This window comes from Erythrolamprus reginae, unplaced genomic scaffold (genome assembly GCF_031021105.1).
Source record: "Erythrolamprus reginae isolate rEryReg1 unplaced genomic scaffold, rEryReg1.hap1 scaffold_264, whole genome shotgun sequence".
Taxonomy (NCBI): Eukaryota; Metazoa; Chordata; class Lepidosauria; order Squamata; family Dipsadidae; genus Erythrolamprus; species Erythrolamprus reginae.
In genome coordinates, this window is record NW_027248631.1 from 36,241 (window position 1) to 56,579 (window position 20,339).

At 46.1% G+C, this 20,339-nt stretch overlaps 1 protein-coding gene across 1 annotated transcript; it reads right to left on the minus strand.

Moving 5' to 3' along the window:
* Nucleotides 1-2,681: 2,681 nt before the first annotated feature.
* LOC139156075 (ral guanine nucleotide dissociation stimulator-like) lies at nucleotides 2,682-20,125 on the minus strand. The gene is made up of 17 exons (XM_070731405.1): nucleotides 20,024-20,125; nucleotides 17,359-17,552; nucleotides 15,978-16,037; nucleotides 14,944-15,137; nucleotides 14,408-14,529; nucleotides 13,745-13,960; nucleotides 13,369-13,472; nucleotides 12,735-12,819; nucleotides 12,363-12,440; nucleotides 11,743-11,829; nucleotides 11,387-11,419; nucleotides 10,273-10,394; nucleotides 8,975-9,070; nucleotides 8,222-8,381; nucleotides 6,172-6,357; nucleotides 5,385-5,499; nucleotides 2,682-3,103 (listed from the first exon to the last, which is right to left on the minus strand). The coding sequence occupies exons 2-17, from the start codon at nucleotides 17,508-17,510 to the stop codon at nucleotides 2,928-2,930; spliced, it is 1,986 nt and encodes a 661-aa protein (XP_070587506.1). The 5' UTR covers nucleotides 17,511-17,552; nucleotides 20,024-20,125; the 3' UTR covers nucleotides 2,682-2,927.
* Between the last annotated feature and the right edge of the window lie 214 nt (nucleotides 20,126-20,339).

A 20,339-nucleotide genomic window follows, 5' to 3' on the forward strand; every position in this document is an offset into this window, starting at 1 on the left:
ACTGCCCCTACCCTCCTTGCCTTTCGTAAACTCCTCAAAACCCACCTTTGTCGTCAGGCATGGGGGAATTGAGACATCTCCCCCGGGCCTATACAATTTATGTATGGTATGTTTGTATGTATGTCTGCTTAATAATGGGATTTTTAAAATATTTTAAATTGTAAATTATTAGATTTGTTATGAATTGTTTTATTGTGTTGTGAGCCGCCCCAAGTCTACGGAGAGGGGCGGCATACAAATCTAATAAATAATAATAATAATAATAATGTACGCTGAGAGCATCTGCACCAAAGACAAATTCCTTGTGTGTCTAATCACACTTGGCCAATAAAATTCTATTCTATTCAATAATAATAATAATAATAATAATAATAATAATAATAATAATAATAATAATAATAATGTGATTGCACACACAAGGAATTTGTCTTTGGTGCAGATGCTCTCAGATTTTTAGATTTTAGATCTTTAGATTCGGGCTTCTCTGGTTGCGCTAACATGGCCCTGTTAAGAAATTGGAACTTGCACGAAAGAGAACCCTGATTTATTTCTCGGATGCGATTTGCAAGATTGACACAAGCAAGACAACAACAGGGATTTATGTAAAGGGCCTGCGGCGGCTGCTGCAAAGCTTTAAGTTTTTGGTTGGGGGGGAGGCAGGAGGGACAGACTGACACCCCCACCCTAGCGCTTTGTCTCCCGCTGGGCAACAGCGCTCAGGAGGAAGTTCTGCCGGCCACGGGTGAGGGGTGGAGAGGACTCCACCCAGACCCGGGCTGGTTCTGCTTGACCGCCTGGCTTTTGAGCGTCTTAAGAAGCCAGGACTTTGCCAATGACATCATTGACTAGATACCCAGGGCCTGAAAACCGTCCCTGGAGCGCATCTGTTCCTCTACCTGGCGAACGTTTTGTGCTTGGTGCAAGGAGCAAGACCTGTCGCCTATCAATATCCCTCTTTCCAAGGTCCAAGCAGGGCCTCAATAGGGGACTGTCAGCTCTCTTAACCATCATTGTCTGTGGCACCTGTCCATCCCTGGCGCACATTCCCCTAGTGTCCAGATTCCTCAAGGGCGTCTCCAACACTCACCCGCCTGTCATGCCCCCGCTTCCCCACATGGGACCTTCCAAAAGTACTACCCTCCCTTAATGTATCTTCTAATCGTGAAGATGCTGCCTTGACGTTATATCCTCTACATAAACTAAAACGATTTCGAGACGCAGGGCAGCAGCGTTCCTGCCCTTCGCCTCTCTAACCTTCTACCAACCACTGGCCCTGCTTGTTCTCTTCCGCTGGCTTCCCGCTACACAACAGTCATACGAACATTTCCCGCAATAGCTATATGAATTGCTGTTGTGGTTCAGCCTGAGCCAGATCAAAGACCAGCTGCGTCTCTGCTGGCTCCATGCCCGGGGGAGTCTGAGAGCGGAGGGGAGAGTTCTTTGCAGCCAGACAGTGGAGACAGCAGTCAAGAAAGTGATGATGAAGCAAGGCCTGGGAGCCCTGGGGAAGGGCTATCTCAAGCAAGTAGCTTGGATTCTCTGGAGTCCCTGGATGACGAAGCACAAGCTATCAAGCCCTTCATGGCACCGCTTCCTGCCGCACGAATCCCAGCGACCAGTTAGGTCCCACAGAGTCGGCCTTCTTTGGGTCCCGTCGGCTAAACAATGTCGTCTGGCGGGACCCAGGGGAAGAGCCTTCTCTTTGGGGGCTCCGACCCTCTGGAACCAGCTCCCCCCTGAGACTAGGATTGCCCCCACCCTCCCTGCCTTTCATAAACTCCTTAAAACTCACCTCTGTCATCAAGCATGGGGGAACTAAAACATCTCCCCCTTGCCCATGTTGTTTTGCCGTTTGATTGATTGACCGTGTGCCTGTTTTTTATATATATTGGGATTGTTTTATGAATTTTTTAATTTAAAATTGTAATTAGATTGGTGGGCATTGGCTTTATTACTATGTACTGTTTTTATTATTGTTGTGAGCCGCCCCGAGTTTGCGGAGAGGGGCGGCATATAAATCCAATAAATCTAATCTAATCTAATCATTAGTATGCGACAGAGACGCATAGATCAAAGGAGAACTCAAACTGCGTAGATATTATCAGCATTGAATGAGGAGCACCTGGGGGTTGGGTGCGGTCCTCATTAGCAGGGAAAGGTTTATAAGGCATGCGAACCCTTTCGGTAGCGTGGAGTGTTATCAAAGGGGAGTTGGTGTTATCTGCGTTTTCTCTCAGCGTTTTTGTTCCTGGCTCGTGGCCCAGCAGCCTTGGAGACCGGTGGGAGGTTTGTGTCTGTTAGTTCAACAGCCTTGTTTAGCACTAAGGATCCTGTTTTTCTGTATGAACAATTGCTTCCGTGTTTCTTTTGGAGTTCCAGTGCTTTCCTGACCTGTAAGGACATTTTCTGTTGGCTTCTTTTCTCTTTACCATTATAAAACTGTGTTTGGATTCAACCGGTGTGTCTGGCTTATCTTTTTGGGTTGGTCATAGCTTCCGGAGTGACCCAGACAGAACACTTGCCCCTCGAGAAAAGCCTGTGCTCAAACCGAGAAACTCGCGGAGGAAGGACGGGTTAAAAACACGGTTTCTACATCCTCCCTCCCTTTCACACCTAAACTTCCCCCCAAGTCCACGCCGCATGCCCGAAAACCCTTTCAAAAACAGAAAACGAAAGGGAACTTTAGAGAAACATTTTATTGATGAAGTTTAATAAAACGTATAAAGCCAACCGGGCTATTTACAAACAATAAATATCGAGGGAATCGGTAAATTCAGAGAAATTGTGTTGTGGGTCAATTCTGGATGAGGCTTTTTTTTGGTAACAAAACAAAACCAGAATAAAAATAACAATGGAGCACATCAGTCACAGAAATTGTCAGACTGAAGTTTTTGTCGGCAACACTAAAAAAGTCAGGGGGAGGGGGATTAGAAGATGCCTTTGGTGATCTTCCAGCCCCTCTTCTTCATCCTGGGAAGCGTGAAGCTGGAGTCTTGCTTCATGGCGGTCACCCGGCCGGGGACGCGCTTCTTGAGAATGAATTTGCAAGTGCCCTTTGGTTTCATGGCGTAGAAAACGTTGGCACTGTTGGGGATTACGAACTCTAGGGGGAAGAGGGAGAAAGAAAAAAGAAATGGTTCCCTACTCCACATCGCTAACCCTAGCCCCAGCAGCAATAGCATTAGCATTTATAGAAACATAGAAGATTGAAGGCAGGCAAAGGCCCTCCTGGTCCATCTAGTCTGCCCTGATACGACTTCCTGTATTTTATCTTAGAAACATAGAAACATAGAAGTCTGACGGCAGAAAAAGACCTCATGGTCCATCTAGTCTGCCCTTATACTATTTTCTGTGTTTTATCTTAGGGTGGATCTATGTTTATCCCAGGCAGGTTTCAATTCAGTCACTGTGGATTTATCTACCACGTCTGCTGGAAGTTTGTTCCAAGGATCCACTACTCTTTCAGTCAAATAATATTCTCTCATGTTGCTTTTGATCTTTCCCCCAACTAACTTCAGATTGGGTCCCCTTGTTCTTGTGTTCACTTTCCTATTAAAAACACTTCCCTCCTGGACCTTATTTAACCCTTTAATATATTTAAATGTTTCGATCCTGTCCCCCCTTCTGTCCTCCAGACTATACAGATTGAGTTCACTATACAGATTGAGTTCATTAAGATCCATCTTAGGATGGATCTATGTTTATCCCAGGCATGTTTCAATTCAGTGACTGTGGATTTACCAACCACGTCTGCTTAGTTATTTTATTATTTATTATTTATTAATCAGATTTGTATGCCGCCCCTCTCCGCAGACTCGGGGCGGCTAACAACAGCAGTAATACAATGTAAACAAATCTAATATTTAAGTTTAAGTTAATTTAAAACCCCAATTTAGAAACCAATCATACATATTAACATACCATGCATAAATTTTATAAGCCTAGGGGGAGGGAAAGTCTCAATTCCCCCATGCCTGACGACAGAGGTGGGTTTTAAGGAGCTTATGAAAGGCAAGGAGGGTGGGGGCAACTCTGATATCTGGGGGGAGTTGGAAGTTTGTTCCAATGATCTACTACTCTTTCAGTCAAATAATATTTTCTCACGTTGCTTCAGACTAACCCCAACTAACTTCAGATTGTGCCCCCTTGTTCTTGTGTCCACTCTCCTATTAAGAACACTTCCCTCCTGAACCTTATTTAACCCTTGGACATATTTAAATGTTTCAATCATGTCCCCTCTTTCCCTTCTGTCCTCCAGACTAGACAGATGGAGTTCATTAATTATATGTTTAGTACGCATGTTGGGTTCATTTTTTTTAGGTTATTAGGGTTTTAATTAATGGTTTTATCATTCAGTTTTATGTTTGACTTCTTCTTTTTTATTGTTGTATTTTATACTGTTGTAAGCTGCCCTGAGTCGGATTGGGCGGCATAGAAGTTGAACTAATTAATAGATAGATAGGTAGGTAGGTAGGTAGATAGATTAGATAGATAGATAGATAGATAGATAGATAAGATAGATAGATAGATTAGATAGATAGATAAGATAGATAGATAGATTAGATAGATAGATAGATAAGATAGATAGATAGATTAGATAGATAGATAGATAGAAAGATAGATAGATAATACTGTATAGATAGATTAGATAGATAGATAGATAGATAGATAGATAGAAAGATAGATAGATAGATAGATAATATAGATAGATAGATAGATAAGATAAGTTAGACAGATAGATAGATAAGATTATATAGATAAATAGATAGATAGATAGATAGATAGATAGATTAGATAGCTAAGATTAGATAGATAGATAGATAGATAGATTAGATAGATAGATAGATAGATAGATAAGATAGATAGATAGCTAAGATTAGATAGATAGATAGATAGATAAGATAGATTAGATAGATAGATGGATAGATTAGATAGATTAGATAGATAGATAAGATAGATAAAATAGATTAGATAGATAGATGATAGATAGATTAGATAGATAGATAGATAGATAGATTAGATAGATAGATTAGATAGATAGATAGATAGATAGATAAAATAGATTAGATAGATTAGATAGATAGATAGATAGATAGATAGATAGATAGATAGATTAGATAGATAGATTAGATAGATAGATAGATTAGATAGATTAGATAGATAGATAGATAGATAGATAGATAGATAGATAGATAGATAGTCTTTCCTGATAAGTTTTATGCTTAAGATCTTCCCACCATTTTTGTAGCCCGTCTTTGGACCCGTTCAATTTGATCCGTATCTTTTTGTAGGTAAGACCTCCAAACTGGACACACAATTAATCTACACAGTAAATAAATAGCGCTAAAATAAAATCGGAGAATCCAATACGCAACTTTCAGTACCTCTCTCCTTTGAGATGATCTGGGAAAGTTCATAATTCTCTGGCTGATCTTCGTCCAGGTTGTGTTTGTCCATAGCTTTACGAATCACCGCTGGGGCTTTTTCCTGGTTGCTCACCTGGAAGAGAGGTATTTTAAAAAGGCCCAGAGTGAAGCCAAGCCAAGTTCCCTTCATTCCACCGTTAAGGCGGTCCCTATGCTCTCTAATAGTTGTGCTGATGATGTTACCCAGTTGGGTCGCAAAAATCCACCAAGCTCAGAGAGCACTAAGGACCCCTCCAGTCCTCCTCCTCCTCCCAATCTCACTCCCTCTAGCACTGATGTTGTTCCCTAGTTGGGCCATGAAACATCTGCAAGAGAACCAGTAAGCTCAGAGCTTCTGTGAATCTTAACAAAGTCCCATTCCCTTCTAACACTGATGAAGTTACCCAGTTGGGTCATGAAAGGCCCCCACAGCTTAACTCCGAGCACAAATATTATCTTGAGAACAGCAAGAGGCCGTGTCTTTGTGGTTGTGCAAAAAAGACACGGTTTTCACTAGGTGTGGTTCCACACCGATGCTCATTAGGTTCAAGTCTCATCTACAGACAGAGATGAGATTATTATCCCAACCTTCTCGCCTCCAGCAAAGCTTTGGGGCACCTAATGTTGTGGTTGGCTCGCAGGCCCTCTTGAGCCTGATAAACTGGGGCCACCTGGGCACGGTCTTGTTCCATTTGGAACCTTTGTTTTTTGAGTTTTAATTCGGGGCTAATTGCCGACTGGCTACGGCGCACGACAGAAGACCTACCAAAATACTTTGATAAATGTTTCCATTATCCGTCGCCAATTTGACTCGGATGGTACAAGAATCGTTGGACTGCTGCTTGGACGTTTGTTGTTCAACGGCTAACGTTGCCGGCTGGGAGGATTCGTGGCTTGAACTTGAGCCGAGACCCGATGTATCCACGGAGGAGGAGGAGGGAGATTCCCCGTCCTAGAGAAACGGAAAGACAACGTTGACTATCCAATCAATGAGATCTGCCTATCTTATCCTTTGTCCTCGCTGGGAGACATATTTGGGGTGCTTACAACAACAGGGACCCCACCGTGGTCCAAAGGAAGACGTTGAGAAGGTGGCCTTCTGACGTAGTTCTCCAAACACGGCCAACCCCCCTGAACTCAAGATTCTGCAAAAATTGTTTCTCTCTCTGCATTCTAACAAATCTGTCCGGCGGGAAGATGAATAGTTACCTGCTACATTTAATCACTGCTGCTTTTTATCCCCAGGGCTACGGTAGCAGCGGTGGCTTTTCTGTCCCGAGGACCAGCTCATAGATTTCCACTGCTCTCCTCTCCTCTGCTTTCTGTGTATCAGGCACAAGACCCAGCTGTTCCTCTTGCTCATTGGCCATTTCCAGAACTGGGGGCTGTTGTCCGTCTGAGAGCTGATGGACAGCCCAGGCTTTGCCCCTCCCTCCCTCTCCCTGCTTCTCTCTCTCCCCCCTCCCTCTCTCTCTCTTTCTTCATCTCTCTCTCCACCCTCTCCCTCTCTCCCACTCTCTCTTCATCTCTCTCTCCACCCTCTCCCTCTCTCACTCTCCCGACTCTCTCATTCTCTTCAATCTCTCTCTTCATCTCACTCTCTCTATCCTTCTCTCTCCTTCTATCCCCCTCTCCCACACTCTTCATCTCTCTCTCCCTCTCTCTCTTCATATCTCTCCCCCTCCCTCTCTCTCTTCCTCTCTCTTCCCCCCTCTGTCTCTTCATCTCTCTCTCCACCCTCTCCCTCCTTCTATCCCCCTCTCCCACTCTCTCTTCATCTCTCCCCCCCTGCCCCCCCTCTCTCTCTCCCTGTGCCAGCTCCATTCCCTCTCACTTTGCCCTGATGCTGACCTGACTCTCCCACCTCCTCCTCTGGTTTGGCTGCGGGAGGGGCTGGTGACTGACAGGCCAAATCAGATAGTTTTGGAGATGGGACTCTCCAAAGGGTCTCTAGATGTTGCACCTCGGTGGCAAGTGCAGTACTGCAAGCTACTTCCGCTGAGCACTGGCCGCCAGCCGTTTGGCAGATCGAATCTCAGTAGGCTCAAAGTTGACTCAGCCTTCCGTCCTTCTGAGATGGGTCAAATGAGGACCCAGATTGTTGGGGGCAAGAGGCTGGTTCTCTAATCCGCTTAGAGAGGGCTGTAAGAGCACGAGGGTCTATAAATCTCAGTGCTATTGCCCTTCCTTCCTTCCTCCCTCCCTCCCTCCCTCCCCCCTCCCTTCCCTTCCCCCTCCTTCCCACTGCCAGCAGTTCAATCCTCACCAGTCTCAAGGTTGACTCAGCCTTCCATCCTTCTAAGGGGGTCAAATGAGGACCCAGATGGTTGGGGGCAAGGGGCTGGTTCTCTAATCCGCTTAGAGAGGGCTGTAAGAGCACTAGGGTCTATAAATCTCAGTGATATTGCCCTTCCTTCCTTCCTTCGTCCCTCCCTCCCTCCCCCTCCCCTCCCTTCCCCTCCCTCCCTTCCCACTGCCAGCAGTTCAATCCTCACCAGGCTCAAGGTTGACTCAGCCTTCCATCCTTTTAAGGGGGTCAAATGAGGACCCAGATGGTTGGGGGCAATTACGCTGACCCTCTGTAAAAACTGTTTAGAGAGGGCTGTAAAGCACCACGAACCTCTTCTATTATCTCCTACCCCGTGCGACTTCTGGCCCATCGTATCTTCTCAAAGCACCAAGAAGACCATCATCTCCGCGTTCTCACTTCCCTGGTTGCTCTAAACCCCCCCCCCCACGCATCAAAGCCCTCCTATGCTCACCCCCTTGAAATGGGACCCCCCTTGCCATCCCCCCAGGGAGCCAGGGTCCTGTACCTTTTTCTCCTGGACCCAATCAGGCAACTCGGACTCATCGATGGGCTTCATCTCTTCCAGGACAGAGTCGCTGGTACAGGCTAAGGAGCTGCCGACAGAATTGACCCAATTGAAGTGAGAGCTGCTGCTGGCACAGGCGTCGCCATTGGGGGACGGGCGGCTGCGGGGAGAAAAGAAGTCCATCCATAAATGACGGGCGTGGTTTTTAACTCTTGGGATTTGACTGGTTTTTTCAAAAAAAATTGTTTTAGGGGGTTTTAATATTATTATTATTTGTTTTATTTCTGGTTGGGAGCCACCTAGAATCCCTAGGGAGCATACGAATTGATTTTTTTTAAAAAATAGAATAAATAAAAGTCGGGAGAAGGGCGGGGGGGGGATTGGATGGGGCTGGCTCCCACCTTGAGTGGGGAGCGTGTTCCTGTAATAGATTGCAGGGAGGGAGGGAGGGAGGGAAGGAAGGAAGGAGATGGGAAGGAGAAGGAAGGAGATGAGAATTAGAAGGAAGGAAGGAAGGAAGGAAGGAAGGAAGGAAGGAAGGAAGGAAGGAAGGAAGGAAGGAAGGAAGGAGATGGGAATGAGAAGGAAGGAGATGGGAATTAGAAGGAAGGAAGGAAGGAAGGAAGGAAGGAAGGAAGGAAGGAAGGAAGGAAGGAAGGAAGGAGCCTCCTTTCAACAGGTCCCGTTTTTCCAGCAGTACCAGGTGGGGCAGCTGCCCTCCTGTGTTGAAGACCCTCCTTCCTTCCCACTTACTCGCTGATCGGCTTAACGCTGCCCGTGGTCTTAAAGGCTTTCACAGTGTTGTTGGCCATTTCCGACAAGGGTTCGATACCGCACGACAGGCTGTAGCTGAAAACCAAAAAGCAAGAGAGGACTGTGATCCCCGGAGTTCAAGTCCTGCCTTAGGCATGAAAGAAAACTAATCACCAGGAGGTGTTGAGTTCTGCCTTAGGCAGGAAAGCCAACCGGGCGAGTTTGGACCAATCACCAGGAGACGGGGAGTTCTAGCCCTGCGTTATGAACGCAAGCCAGCTCTCTTGATTTTGGGTCAATCCCTCTCCTTCAGTTCAACCCAACTCAACATGTTGTTGTGGGACAAATAAGAGGCAGAAGGTGTGTTGGGTCTGTTCACAGCCTTAATTTGCAAAAATAATCAGGCAGGATACAAAGAAAGAAAAATATTTCTTGGCTTGAGAAGAAGTCCTAAATTTATTTATTTTCTTTCTTTCTTTCTTTCTTTCCTTCCCTCTTTCTTTCCTTCTTTCTTTCTTTCTTTCTTCTTTCTTTCCTTTCTTTCTTTCCTTCTTTCTTTCCTTCTTTCTTTCTTTCCTTCTTTCCTTCTTTCTTTCTTTCTTCTTTCTTTTCTTTCTTTCCTTCTTTCTTTCTTTCCTTCTTTCTTTCCTTCTTTCTTTAATTCTTTTCTCTTTCCTTCTTTCTTTCTTTCTTTCCTTCTTCCTTTCCTTCCCTCTTTCTTTCCTTCTTTCTTTCTTTCTTTCTTTCTTTCTTTCTTTTCTTTCCTTCTTTCTTTCTTTCTTTCCTTTCTTTCCTTCCCTCTTTCTTTCCTTCTTTCTTTCTTTCCTTTCTTTCTTTCCTTCTTTCTTTCTTTCTTTCTTTCCTTCTTTCCTTCTTTCTTTCTTCTTTCTTTTCTTTCTTTCCTTCTTTCTTTCTTTCCTTCCTTCTTTCCTTCCTTCTTTCTTTCTTTAATTCTTTTCTTTCTTTCCTTCTTTCTTTCCTTCCTTCTTTCTTTCTTTCTTTCTTTCCTTCCTTCTTTCTTTCCTTCCTTCTTTCCTTCTTTCTTTCCTTTCTTTCTTTCCTTCCTTCTTTCCTTTCTTTTTTCTTTCTTTCTTTTGTGACTTGTTTATTATTGCCCATGTCCAAAATGGACTCTGAGTGGCTGACAGCAATACTAGCAATAAAAATACTAGCAATAAAAACAAAAAGCCTTAATTCACACACACACACACATCTATCCATTCATATATATAAAACAATTTAAAAAATAATACAACCGCTATTTGCAGCCCGGGAGAAGAACGGAGCCCTCTTCTTACCTCTCGGCTTCACTTAGCTGTTCCAATTCCTGAAACCAAGTCTTGAAATGATTGTTCTCAATGAAGTTGTAATTATTACAAGCCGACTGGAGCAACTTGATCTGGGCAATGACTTCAAACTCCTGCAGGAAGCAACCAAGATGTTTGGGCATGTTTGCGTTTAAAGGGGGAGAAAATAGCGGTGGGTTTCAAATTTTTTAACTGCCGATGCTGTGGGCCTAGCAGGGAACGGATGCTGCAAACTCCCCATTTCCTCCCAACCAGCTGGAATCGGGAGGCAGAGAATAGATGAGGGCAGGGCCGACCAAAAGTGGTATTTACGTTGTCCGAGCTACTCAAAATTTCCACTACCGGTTCTCCAAACTACTGAAAATTTCCGCCCGCCAATCAAAGCCAGCATCACTTTGGCGAAGAGGTCATTCCAAATTTCTGACTTTGAACTGCTGCCTTCCTCTTTCTCGAGATAACCGCACAAATCCCAGTGGCCGATAAGGTCCCACAGAGTTGGCCTTCTCCGGGTCCTGTTGACTAAACAATGTTGTTTGGCGGGCCCCAGGGGAAGAGCCTTCTCTGTGGCGGCCCCGGTCCTCTGGAACCAACTCCCCCCCCCCGGAGATTAGAACTGCCCCCACCCTCCCTGTCTTTCGTAAACTACTCAAGACTCATTTATACCGCCAGGCATGGGGGAGTTGAGATAGCTCTTCCCCCTAGGCCATTACAAGTTATGCATGGTAAGTTTGTGTGTATGTTTGGTTTTATAATAGGGGTTTTTAGTTGTTTTTTATTATTGGATTGTACATGTTGTGTTTATTATTGCTGTTAGCCGCCCCGAGTCTGCGGAGAGGGGCGGCATACAAATCCAATAAATTATTATTAAATTATTAATTATAATACAGGGGGTTCTTTGGCTAATGACAATTCATTTAGTGGCCCAGATGACAAGCAATATCAATGGGGCAGACAGGTTAACGTTGTTAGTATCTGGGATTCGCTTAACGCCCGTGGCAAGAAAGATTGTACAAAGGGTTTTTTAAAAAAGCACTCAAGTGTCTCATTTAGCAGCAGGAATTTTGAGTGCTCGATTGTGGTCGTAAATCCGGGAATAATGACTTACCTTTCTTCTTTTCTCAAAGTTGATTAGATTTCCCTAAAAAAGAAAGAAAGAACCCAGATCCTTAACATTTCATGTTCTTAATAATAATAATAATAATAATAATAATAATAATAATAATAATAATAATAATAATAGTTTATTAGATTTGGATGCAAAGCAGACTCAGCAAAGATAGCAAGGATCGCGATGTATTTATTTGCAACCAGAGGCTAGACTTTTTTTTTTAAGGCGTTGAAGTCAAGTAAAATATGTTTCAACGATGAGGAATCTGACAGGCAACCAGAACGATCTTAATTCATTTAATTTAATTTAATTATTTGATTTATAAGCCGCCCAAAGCTAGGAGGAGAACCTACCTCCAATTTATCCTTCATGAAGGTGTCCAGCATCACCAGATCAGTCAAGAAGGTGCCCAGGTAAGGAATGCTGCCTTGCATTACACCCTGGAATGGAAAAAGGAAAAATTAGGAGGGGAATGGAGGCAGGAGAAAAAGCAAAAAAAAGGGACATCCTCGGTCAATCCAAACCACGGCTGTCCCAACGGTGCTTTCGCAAAAGGCAGCTGCATTTTTGTTCCGCCTTGAAAGACGTTTCCCTTCTCCCCCGAGATGCTTCCCCAGTTCCAGACAGAAGTTTCATTTGCTTGGAGTTATATTGTGTTGTTTAAGTGTCCCCTTTACTCTTTTGAGCAGTGTATTTTACTCTTTTGTTATTGCCTATGACTGCACGCCCTCCAGAGTCCACTAGGAATTGGGCAGCTTAGAAGTGAAATAAATAAAATAAATTAAAATAAATTAAATGAGATTCCTGTGCTTGGCCTTCCAGAGAGGACCGATCCCATCCTGGGCGAAAACCGTTTCCATTCCTGCCCTTGGGAAAAGCCCTGCTTTCATTTCATTTTACTTTATTTTATCTACTTTATTTTATTTTATAAAATTTATATGCCGCCCAACTGGGAATTTTGTGGCGTCCTCACCATTTCTTCTTGACACTGCAGGCGCTTCAGATCAGTTTTGGAGTGGATCTCCAGGGTGGCAAATTTGGAGGTCCCTTCCTGAAAGTGCAGTTTGAAAGAGAAGTCAAGGTGAATGGAACCAGCTCTGGACCAGAAATCGGAGGCAAAACCCATTAATACCTCCGGGACCGCCTTCTGCCGCACGAGCCGCAGCGACAGATTAGGTCCCACAGAGTTGGCCTTCTCCGGGTTCCGTCGATAAAACAATGTCGTCTGGCAGGACCCAGGGGAAGAGCCTTCTCTGTGGCGGCCCCGACCCTCTGAGGGTCTGGCCAAGCCGTTCTTTTCCCTACTTTCCGGAGAAAACACCAATTCTAACCGAGGGACCTTTACCTTAATAAGCAGCTCCCTGCTCAATGAATAATTGTTATCGTCCGAAAAGATTTCAGATAATTCGCGGAAGACGCGGCAGCTTTCTCTGCGAAAGGAAGGAAGAGTTAATATTACAATTAATTATATTAACAATTAATATTAATGGTTGAGGTTTTGGTCAGGTTGGGTGCATACGTTGATGTTATATGGAATTTGGCGTGTTTCATTTGTCTATGCAGTGGCGCCTCTACTTACGAACTTAATTCATTCTGTGACCAAGTTCTTAAGTAGAAACGTTTGTAAGAAAAAGCAATTTTTCGCCAAAGGAATCAATGTCAAGGCAAATAATGCATGCAATTGGGGAAACCACAGGACGCCCTGTTTCCTCCCAGGAGATTCCTAGGGAGGCCCCACAGAGGCTTCTCCCTGACTTTTCCGGCCCTGTTTCCTCCCAGGAGATTCCTAGAGAGGCCCCACGGAGGCTTCGGAAAGGGGCGGCATACAAATCTAATAAATAAATGAAATAAATAAGTAAGTAAATAAATAAATAAGTAAATCGTAAATAAGTAAATAAATTTGGGAAGCGTTGGCATGAAACCGGTAAGGGGATAACAGGCGCTCATCTGCAGGGCCTTTTCCTCTTCTCTGGACTCACCGCGATACTTCATCCCAGGTTTTCTTCAGCCTATGAATGGCGTAGCTCTGGAGGGCGGAAACGATGGCATGGAGGGAAGAGAAGTTCTTCAGGATTCGGCATAACTGCAGAGGGGGGGGGGGTTGGAAAAAATGACAGGTGTCAATCAGCTGCTCGGATCGCTGTCTTATGTCTACGGCGGTGCTTCTCCAATAGTGATGCGGGTCTCTCTGGCGTGGCGCGATGCCAGAGGGGTGCGTGACCCCAAGGGAAGATGGGGGGGGTTCCCGCAGGGAGTAGGGGTTTTTTTCTGCACCGAACTACGGCGCCCAGCGCAGAGCAGGAGACTCGAAGTGGGGAAAAGAGAGAGGGAAGCCGGTTGGATCCTCTAACGTACCCGGGCGATTTCTATCCAGCGCTCAAACACTTTGGCTCTCTGCTGGGGCTTCAGTGTCTTGTCCTTCAGGCAGGTGACGATGACGCAATTGGTGACGGTGTTGAACTGGGCGATGGTAGCCCGGATGGTGGGGGCCAAATGCTCCTTCCCTTTCTTGTCCCGCTTGGACCAGATGGAGCCCAGGCAGTGATAAGGCACCACTTTCATAAAGAGGTCCTGCGTCGGGGGGGGGGGAAGGTTAGGGATCACTTCAAAGGAAGGAGGCACGGATGCGAGGACCGCCGGGACTTATATATAAATATTCAAATCCAGGTTCAAATCCCAAGAAAAGAGTGTGGCTACCTGATGAAGGCAATCTCACACTACTGACTAGAGCCTACAAAACTTTTGCCAGACCCATCCTTGAATACAGCTCATCTGTCTGGAACCCATACCATATCTCGGACATCAACACTCTCGAAAACGTCCAAAGATATTTCACCAGAAGAGCCCTTCACTCCTCCACTCGAAACAGAAGACCCTACGAAAAGAGACTAACTATCCTGGGTCTTGAAAGCTTAGAACTGTGGCGCCTAAAACACGATTTGAGTATTGCCCACAAGATCATATTTTTAATTTTTTAAAAAAATGAATATCTCTGGTTTCAGTTGCAGCTGGACTTACAGCATCCATCCGGGTCAACTGCATAGCAATCATAAATACAGAAAAAGACTGGAATTCGAACTTGACGTCGGTCAAGCAAATCTCGTCCTTCACTCCCTGTAGGCATCTGGGAATTGGCCAATCTGCAGCAAAAAAAAAAAAAAAGGCATCAAGCAACAGATGAACAGTTATGTTGTGAGCCGCCCCGAGTCTTCGGAGAGGGACGGCATACAAATCTAATAAACTATAAACTATAACTATAAAAGATTTGGCAGTAAACAAATAGGCTATATCAAGTGGGAGGTGAGAAAAGTTTGAAATTGGCTTGTTCTCTCAATTTGTCTTTTTTATATTATTATTGTAGTCTACTGGGCCCAGCAGGGGGCAGGGGAAGCTGTTTTCGCCCTCCCTGGGCATTGAGTGATGAGTCTGGGCACTCGGGCATGTGCGATAGCACCCACCCACGCTCTTTCGGCACCCGAGGGAAAAAAGGTTCACCGTCCCTGCCGTAGGAGAACCAACTCCAGATTTGGGGAAGTCGTTACTCAGCCGCTCACCATCATTTACGGGCTGGGTGCCCTTTTTCTCCCAGAACTTGGAATAGAGGATTCGCGCCCGAGTCTCCAAATCCGAGCCAGGGATGAAGCGACCGATGTAGCTGATCATCTGCTTAAGGCAGGAGTAATCCGGTGGGCTTTGAAAGTCTTCGGGGTACAGATCAATCCAGGCTCCCAGGATGGACGACATAGTCCTGGGGGGATGAGGAGGGAGAAGGAGGCTGAGAACTTTGGACAGCTTTATTTATGGAAGAGAGGATAATTGGGTTGCTCAGGGGGTCGAAATAGGGGGCCCTTGGGGTTCCCTGAACTTGATGGTTTTCTTGCAGGTGTTTCATGGCCCAACTCGGTAACATCGTCAGCGCTAGGAGGATATGCGGAGAGGAGGAGGAGGAGAAAGTGGAAAAAAGAAGGAGAAAGGGGAGAAGAAGGAGCAGGAGGAGGAGGAAGGAGAAAAAGGAGGAGAAGAAGAGGAAGAAGAAGAAAGGAAGGAGAAGAAAGGAAGGAGAAGAAGAAAAGAAGGACAAGGAGGAGGAGGAAGAGGAAAAAAGAAGGAGGAAGGGGAGAAGAAGAAGCAGGAGGAGGAGGAAGGAGAAAAAGGAGGAGAAGGAGAAGAAGAAGAAGATGAAGAAGAACAAGAAGAAGAAAGGAAGGAGAAGAAGAAAAGAAGGACAAGGAGGAGGAGGAAGAGGAAAAAAGGAGGAGGAGGAGGAAGAAAAGAAGAAGGAGGAGGAGGAGGAAGAGGAGGAGGAGAGGAAGAGGGAGAAGGAGAAGAAGCAAAGTCAATAAGGAAGCCAGATCCACTTAACAACTACAGTGAGAAAAGTGATAACATGGGGCAAAGCTCCCTTTAAAAAATGTCTCATTGGGGGCTCAATTGGAATGGCAAATTGAAGGATACCTGTACTTTGAAAGCTATGATTTCCCCTGGGTTGGGAGGAGCGTGGTGGTGCAGTTTCCCCCCTCCCTTCCCTGGAGAAAACACCTTGATGTCTAGAAACTTGAAAAGAGAGACAATACGAACTGGCGCTTACTTTTTCAACATGGTCTTCTCTTCCATATTTCCTTTGTGTTGGTTGCCGATCTTCTCATACCTAAATAGAAAAAAGGTTAAAAGGATGTTTATGCAAAACTTACTTTGTCTGTCTGTCTTCAACAGCTGTTTGTTCGGGTTTTTCCCCATGTAAGATCCAGGGTGTTTTTGCGATGTTTCGATGAGATCTCACCCGTCATCTTCAGGCTGATGTTTTGGGCTTTGTGCTGCTGCGAATACAGTCACTTTATTCGCATGGAGCCCAAAATATCAGCCTGAAGATGACGGGTGTGATCTCAGCGAAACATCCCAAAAACACTCTCGATATTACACAGGGAAAAAACCAAACACACCAAAACCCACGTCTGTCTGTCTGTCTGTCTGTCTGTCTGTCTGTCTGTCTGTCTAGCTATCTAGCCATCATCTCTCTATCTCTCTGTGTGTCTTATGTATTTATATATTTATATTTATTTATTTATAAATAAATATATATTTATATATATTTACACACACACACACACCCCTGGGTGATAAACTTGGATTGAGAGATGGGGACCGAGCCAAATCGAGAAAGGATTAAGATCCCACACTACAAGTAAGCAAACATTTGGGGTTGGGGTTGGGGGGGGCTGGAGCTAACACAGTAACCGGTCAGACCAGTTTGAGGATAAACTGCTTTGGAGGAAAAGAGGAAGCCGTTTTATTCCATGGAACAAATCATAACATACTTCTGAAGTGTAGGTACGTTTCATGAAAGGGCAGATGGGCAGATTGGTAAAGGTGGCGGGAGAGGAGAAGGAGGAGGGAAAGAAAGAGAGAGAGAGAAAGAAAGAAAAGAGGGAGGGAGAGAGGGAAGGGGGAGGAAGGCAGGAAGGAAGGAAATAAGAAAGAGGGAAGGAAGGAAGGAAAAGAAAAGAAGGAAGAGAAAGAACGAAATGAAAGAAGGAAGAGAAAGAAGGAAGGAAAAGAAAGGAAGGAAGAGAGAGAAAGAAAGAACGAAAGAAAGAAAGAAAGAATGCTTCAAGGGTCTCTCTCTTCCTTCCTTTCCTCCCTTCCCTTTTTATCGTTCACCTTTGGAATCCATCCTTCATTGCAAGAAGGAAGGAAGGAAGGAAGGAAGGAAGGAAGGGAGGAAGAAAACAGATGAGAATAAAAGGAAGGAAAGAAGGCCTGAGGATGGGATGGACCGACTGCTTTGCTTGCTTTCTACCTGTTTCCCAAACTCAAACCCTTCCAAGATCCGACAGCCCACCACCCCCATCAGGGGCCGAAGGTCAAGGCAGCCCCCAAAAGAACGCCAACCCTTTCGGGTAGCTCCCCTGCAGCCCACAAGAGAGGCTACGGCTCAGGTCTGGAAAGGAGGAGGGAGTAAAAAGGATTACCAGCTAAACAGGAGGTCCAAGACCTGCTCGGTGGTGGCAAATGACCTGTAGGTACATAGGAATATGGAGAGGTAGCTCGAATCTTTGGCCTTGAACCCCAAGAGGAGGTATTCCACCAACTTCTCCAGGGTGCCAGCTTTGACCGTCCGCATTTGGCATGTCTCGTAGATGTTTATGGCTGACTCATTCTCGCCCTGTGGAGATTGGAGAAAATCATGAGGCGGGGAGTTCCAAAGGCTGTCTTAACCAAGGACACTATGGGGTCCGATTGCACAAAGGACTTGCCCCCCTTTGCGGTTTAGGGTCCCACACGGCACGGGGGGAAGCAAACCAACAGCGAGGTGAGTGAGAACCCACACTTGTTAGGGTTGTGTTTTGTGTCGGGGAGGGTGTGTGTGTGTGTGTTTCTATCTGCAGGGATCCACTCAAAAGTCTCAACTAGTTCAGACACAACCGTCTGAGCAGGAGTGGGACAGCTTTGACAAGTCCACATGATACCTCTTCTATATGAGCTAGGTGTGATTCAAGATGAGCTAGGTGTGATTCATCAATATGCAGATGATACCCAGCTTTACATCTCCACCCCATGCCCAGTCAACGAAGTGGTGGAAGTGATGTGCCGGTGCCTGGAGGCTGTTGGGGCCTGGATGGGTGTCAACAGACTCAAGCTCAACCCGGATAAGATGGAGTGGCTGTGGGTTTTGCCTCCCAAGGACAATCCCATCTGTCCGTCCATTACCCTAGGGGGGGGAATTATTGACCCTCTCAGAGAGGGTCCGTAACTTGGGCGTCCTCCTCGATCCACAGCTCACATTAGAACAACATCTCTCAGCTGTGGCGAGGGGGGCGTTTGCCCAGGTTCGCCTGGTGCACCAGTTGCGGCCCTATCTGGACCGGGACTCATTGCTCACAGTCACTCATGCCCTCATCACCTCGAGGTTCGACTACTGTAATGCTCTCTATATGGGGCTACCTTTGAAAAGTGTTTGGAAACTTCAGATCGTGCAGAATGCAGCTGAGAGAGCAGTCATGGGCTTACCTAGGTATGCCCATGTTTCACCATCACTCCGCAGTCTGCATTGGCTGCCGATCAGTTTCCGGTCACAATTCAAAGTGTTGGTTATGACCTTTAAAGCCCTTCATGGCATTGGACCAGAATATCTCCGAGACCGCCTCCTGCCGCACGAATTCCAGCGGAGTCCCACAGAGTCGGCCTTCTCCGGGTCCCGTCAACTAAACAATGTCGGTTGGCGGGCCCCAGGGGAACAGCCTTCTCTGTGGCGGCACCGGCCCTCTGGAACCAGCTCCCCCCAGAGATTAGAACTGCCCCTACTCTTCCTGCCTTCCGTAAACTCCTTAAAACCCACCTTTGCCATCAGGCATGGGGGAACTGAAACATCTCCCCCTGGGCATGTTTAATTTATACATGGTATGCTTGTGTGTGTGTTTGTTAGCATATGGGGTTTTTAAATCTTTAAATATTTTAAATTTGTCAGATTACTTATGATTTGTTCCACGTGTTGTGAGCCGCCCCGAGTCTTCGGAGAGGGGCGGCATACAAATCTAAGTAATAAATAAATAAATAAATAAGATACTAACGACGAGCTACAAAACCCAATGTGGCGTAGAGCCTAGAGCAAAGTTTCCCAACCTTGGCAACTTCAAGATATCTGGACTTCAACTCCCAGAATTCCCCAGCCAGCATTCGCTAGCTAGGGAATTCTGGGAGTTGAAGTTCAAATATCTTCAAGTTGCCAAGGTTGGGAAACACTGGCCTAGAGGGATTACAAACCTCTCAGAAAAAAAACATTTCTTCTGAGCTGCTGAAACATTTTGAAGCTGAGGCCCCAGGGAGGCTTCTCTCCGCCTTTTCCGGCCCTGTTTCCTCCCGGGAGATTCCTAGAGAGGCCCCACAGAGGCTTCTCCCTGCCTTTTCTGGCCCTGTTTCCTCCCGGGAGATTCCTAGAGAGGCCCCACGGAGGCTTCTCCACGCCTTTTTCCGCCCGGTTTCCTCCCGGGAGATTCCTACAGAGGCCCCACGGAGGCTTCTCCCTGCCTTTTCTGGCCCTGTTTCCTCCTGGGAGATTCCTAGAGAGGCCCCACAGAGGCTTCTCCCCGCCTTTTCCCGCCCGGTTTCCTCCCGGGAGATTCCTAGAGAGGCCCCACGGAGGCTTCTCCCCGCCTTTTCTGGCCCTGTTTCCTCCCGGGAGATTCCTAGAGAGGCCCCATGGAGGCTTCTCCCTGCCTTTTCCGGCCCTGTTTCCTCTGAGGAGATTCCTAGAGAGGCCCCACGGAGGCTTCTCCCCGCCTTTTCTGGCCCTGTTTCCTCCCGGGAGATTCCTAGAGAGGCCCCACGGAGGCTTCTCCCTGCCTTTTCCCGCCCGGTTTCCTCCCGGGAGATTCCTAGAGAGGCCCCACGGAGGCTTCTCCCCGCCTTTTCATGCCTGGTTTCCTCCCGGGAGATTCCTAGAGAGGCCCCACGGAGGCTTCTCCCTGCCTTTTCCTGTTACAGTTTCGGAGGCTCGTGTTTGTAAAGTGGAAAATGGTTCTTGTGAAGAGGCAAAAAAAAAAAATCTTGGACACCTGGTTCTTATCTAGAAAACTTCGTAAGTGAAGGCGTTTTCCAACCCCAAAGAGGGTAAAATATAAATAAACTCCCGCTCACCCTTCGAATGCCTCTGTAAACTGGGCGATTGACCAGAACTTTCCGGAGAGAAATACTGTAAATCACATTCTCTTCAAACACATCCTCAATATCAGTTGTGGTCTGAAACTAAAAAAGACAGGGAGGGGAAAGAAAAAAACACACATTATTTTTCAAAACCGCCAAAGTCCTCGACCTGCGACCGCAACGGAGGGGGACGTTTCTGTGGCTAAGCCAGACCGATGGGAAGGCGGGTGAGTGAGCTTGGCCCTGTTTTAAAGCAGTTTTGCTTGCCACGGTGGTTAAGTCAACCGGCGCAGTGGATGAGAAACGAGTA